This window comes from Cotesia glomerata, linkage group LG4 (genome assembly GCF_020080835.1).
Source record: "Cotesia glomerata isolate CgM1 linkage group LG4, MPM_Cglom_v2.3, whole genome shotgun sequence".
Classification (NCBI taxonomy): domain Eukaryota; kingdom Metazoa; phylum Arthropoda; class Insecta; order Hymenoptera; family Braconidae; genus Cotesia; species Cotesia glomerata.
In genome coordinates, this window is record NC_058161.1 from 25,004,080 (window position 1) to 25,007,453 (window position 3,374).

Below are 3,374 nucleotides of genomic sequence, written 5' to 3' on the forward strand. Positions count from 1 at the left end.
GTCTGATGAATGTATTAGTGTAGCGGTTTAAGCTCGTGGTTGTAGAGTTCTGATGATGGTGGTGAATCAACGTCGTGGTGAATTTCAATCACAGATTGATGGAAAGACACTGATATTTCACCTCACAATTCACTTTAAGTGAAACTCAGCGATTAAATGATGTTAATGTAGATCGTAAAAATTGGTACTTAGTTGAAAAACGAAATGCTAAGAAAGAGGAATCGATTTAAACTTGGAACTTGACTGAAATTGACGTAGTTGTCGCTCGGAGAGATCCTTTTGGACTGACTTTTTTGGTAGTATTTTAAGCACAACAGAGTACGGAGACTCTTTTCATTTTATTATTGGGAGTACATTTCCGAGAAATATTGTTAAGAAAAATACGTTGACAAAAATATTACACATATAAAAAAGGGAAAGTTAAAACGGAAAATATTTTTAATCGAACCAGATGAGCGCTCGGGTTACGAAGAGAACAAGAGACTGCATTTATATGACCTCAACGGACAGAGTCATAAAAGTAGGTACTTGAGTCTAGCGACCCGCATGCATGTATCCAAAAACTTACAGCCGAGAGTAAAATATTTAAAGATTTTACGTTTATTTTTCACATACTGAATAATTTCAAAAAAAATTAGTAAATATAAAAAATGAAATAATTGATTAATTGTGAAATTAGCTAAGAATTGAACATTTTCCGCCCGCCATTCGTTAGTAGGGCTAACGAATATTTAAATTACTTCCTCGTTGATGGGTAGAGGACAGACCTTGGCAATCAGTCTGTCGAGAATCGAGGTCTGCGTGCGAATCGTGACGGTCCTGATGAGTCCATCATTACCAGGATGAGTTTTGGTAATGCGGCCCAGAGGCCACTTGGCGGGTGGATATCGTTCATCTACCACTAGCACCATATCGCCTTCTTTTAGGTTGGGAGAGCGTTGATTCCACTTGAAGATGGCCTGATAACGATGCAAACAGGAGGCTGACCAACGTGCCCAGAAACTGTCGAGATTTTGTCGGATTAATTGCCATCGGGAGAGTCTTCCTGGATTGAGTAGCTCAAGTGAGGGCTCAGGCATCACGTTGAGGGCTTCTCCGATTAGGAAGTGGCCTGGGGTAAGAACTTCCAGGTCCTCCGGGTCCTCGGTCAGGGCGCAGAGGGGTCGGGAGTTGAGGATAGCTTCAATTTGTGTAAGCAACGTGGACATCTCTTCAAATGTCAGAAGCCGATCGCCAATTACACGTCGAAGATGATGTTTGACAGATTTCACACCTGCTTCCCATTTGCCTCCAAAATGAGGTGCGGAAGGTGGATTGAACTTCCACTGAGTACGAAGGCCACCGAGGAGGTTGGCGATTTCCATGGATTCCTTGGTGGCGGCGGTGAAGAGCTGTCTGATCTCTTTGTCAGCACCCTTAAAATTAGTTCCACAGTCACTGTAGAGCACCGAGCATATTCCTCGACGTGCGGTGAATCGTTTGTAAGCGGCAATAAAGGCGTCAGTGGTGTAGTCACTGACTAGCTCTAGGTGGACGGCGGATGTGGAGAAGCAGACGAATAGAGCTAGATAACCTTTATAAGTCTTGGCATTCTTGCCTCGCCAGGTCTTGATGTTGAATGGGCCAGCGTAATCGACGCCAGTGTGTTCAAATGCCCGAGAACGTCTAACTCTAGGTGCGGGCAGAGGTGCCATTAATTGTTGGGCACGTTCTTGACGAAAACGTGCACAACGTACACACCGGAGGATGTGTGATCGTATAGGCGCTCGACCTCCTAATATCCAATAACTATTTCTGACATATGCCAGGGTAAGCTGAGTGCTACCATGCAGAGTTTTAAGATGAGCGTCAAGGATGACTAGATCAGAGAGATGATGGCGTCGGGGCAAGATGATCGGATGTCGTGCATCAGTGTTGAGGCTGGAGTTTTGAAGTCTTCCACCAACACGCATTATGCCAGCAGGATCGAGCCAGGGGGTCAGTCTGATGAGCGGATGATTTTTGCTCAACTGTTCTCCTTTCTTCAGCATTTCAATTTCTTGAGCGAAGACGGCGCTTTGAATGTGTTTTATCCAATAAATGCGAGCTTCTTCGAGGTCTCCAAGCGAGATGGGATTGGTCAGCAATGAGGAAGACGATTGTTTCTTGAATCGTGCAACCGCTCGATCAAAGATTACTGTGGCTCGAATGAGTCGGGTGAGAGTGCAAGCTCGGTTGAAGAGATGGTGAAGTACTGGCTCAGGGATGAGGGCGATGACGTTGATATTTGCCAATCGTTCTTCCAGGTTCTCAGGCGCGAAGTCAGCTTGAACTTCATTTGGCCAAGATTCAGCGGGTTGAGCCAACCAGGAAGGGCCATTCCACCAAAGGGAGTGATTAATAAGCTCGGACGGTGTTAATCCACGAGTGGCACAGTCTGCTGGATTTAATCTGCCAGGGACAAACCTCCATTGAGCCGATGGTAGAGCTTCTTGGATGAAATTCACTCGATTGTGCACAAATTCCTTCCAACGCGAGGGATGATTGTTAACCCAAGTGTAGGTGATGGAGGAATCTGTCCAACAGTAGATGGAATGGTTGTCCCAACTCATCGAGGCGATGACATGCTTGAGTAAACGCGAGAGCAGCACAGCAGCAGCTAATTCCAATCGAGGTATGGTGAGGCGCTCGAGTGGTGCGACTTTGGTTTTAGCGCATATTAAAGTAACGATGGGAGTCTCGTTGATTAAAACTCGCACGTAAGCTACTGCTGCTATGGCCTTCTGTGATGCATCGCAGAATCCATGGATCTCAAATGATGAGGTTGAAGTTAGCTGAATCCATCAAGGAATGGAAAGTTGCTGAAGCTCTTGAAGTTGGTCTAGATACTCGCTCCAAATGCGGGAGGCGTCCTGGGATAACTCATCGTCCCATCCCAATTTCACCGTCCATAATTCTTGAATGAAGACTTTAGCCACAATGACCACCGGCGTCAGGAATCCAAGCGGATCGAAGATCTGTGCGATGGCGGATAGGATCTTCCGCTTGGTCACAAGTGGGTCAGTGGCAAACTTAATCGTGAAGTTAAAGGTATCAGCTCTGGGATGCCAAGCAAGACCGAGAGCATGAACGATGGAGTTTTCGTCCATTGATTTAGAAAGCGCTTCAAGATGCTTCTCTGGAGGCACATGGGCAAGTATATCCTTTTGATTACTGATCCATTTTTGAATAGGAAAACCGCCCGCCATGCAAAGATCGATGATTTGCTTGATTTGAGCTTGGGCTTCTTCAATGGTATCAGCACCGCCGACGATGTCATCGACGTAACGTCCTCGTGAGAGGGCTTGAAGTGCCAAAGGGTACTTATCACCCTCGTCAATGATAAGCTGTTGAAA

The 3,374-nt window shown here is 45.8% G+C and overlaps 1 protein-coding gene across 1 annotated transcript; it reads right to left on the bottom strand.

The window, feature by feature from the left end:
* Positions 1 to 731: 731 nt before the first annotated feature.
* LOC123264009 lies at positions 732 to 2,591 on the bottom strand. Its single transcript, XM_044727056.1, has one exon. The coding sequence runs from the start codon at positions 2,589 to 2,591 to the stop codon at positions 732 to 734; it is 1,860 nt and encodes a 619-aa protein (XP_044582991.1).
* Positions 2,592 to 3,374: the final 783 nt, after the last annotated feature.

Bases quoted from the DNA above. Each gene is read 5' to 3' on its own strand.
- LOC123264009 (XM_044727056.1), bottom strand. From the start codon at position 2,591: ATGAGTTGGGACAACCATTCCATCTACTGTTGGACAGATTCCTCCATC.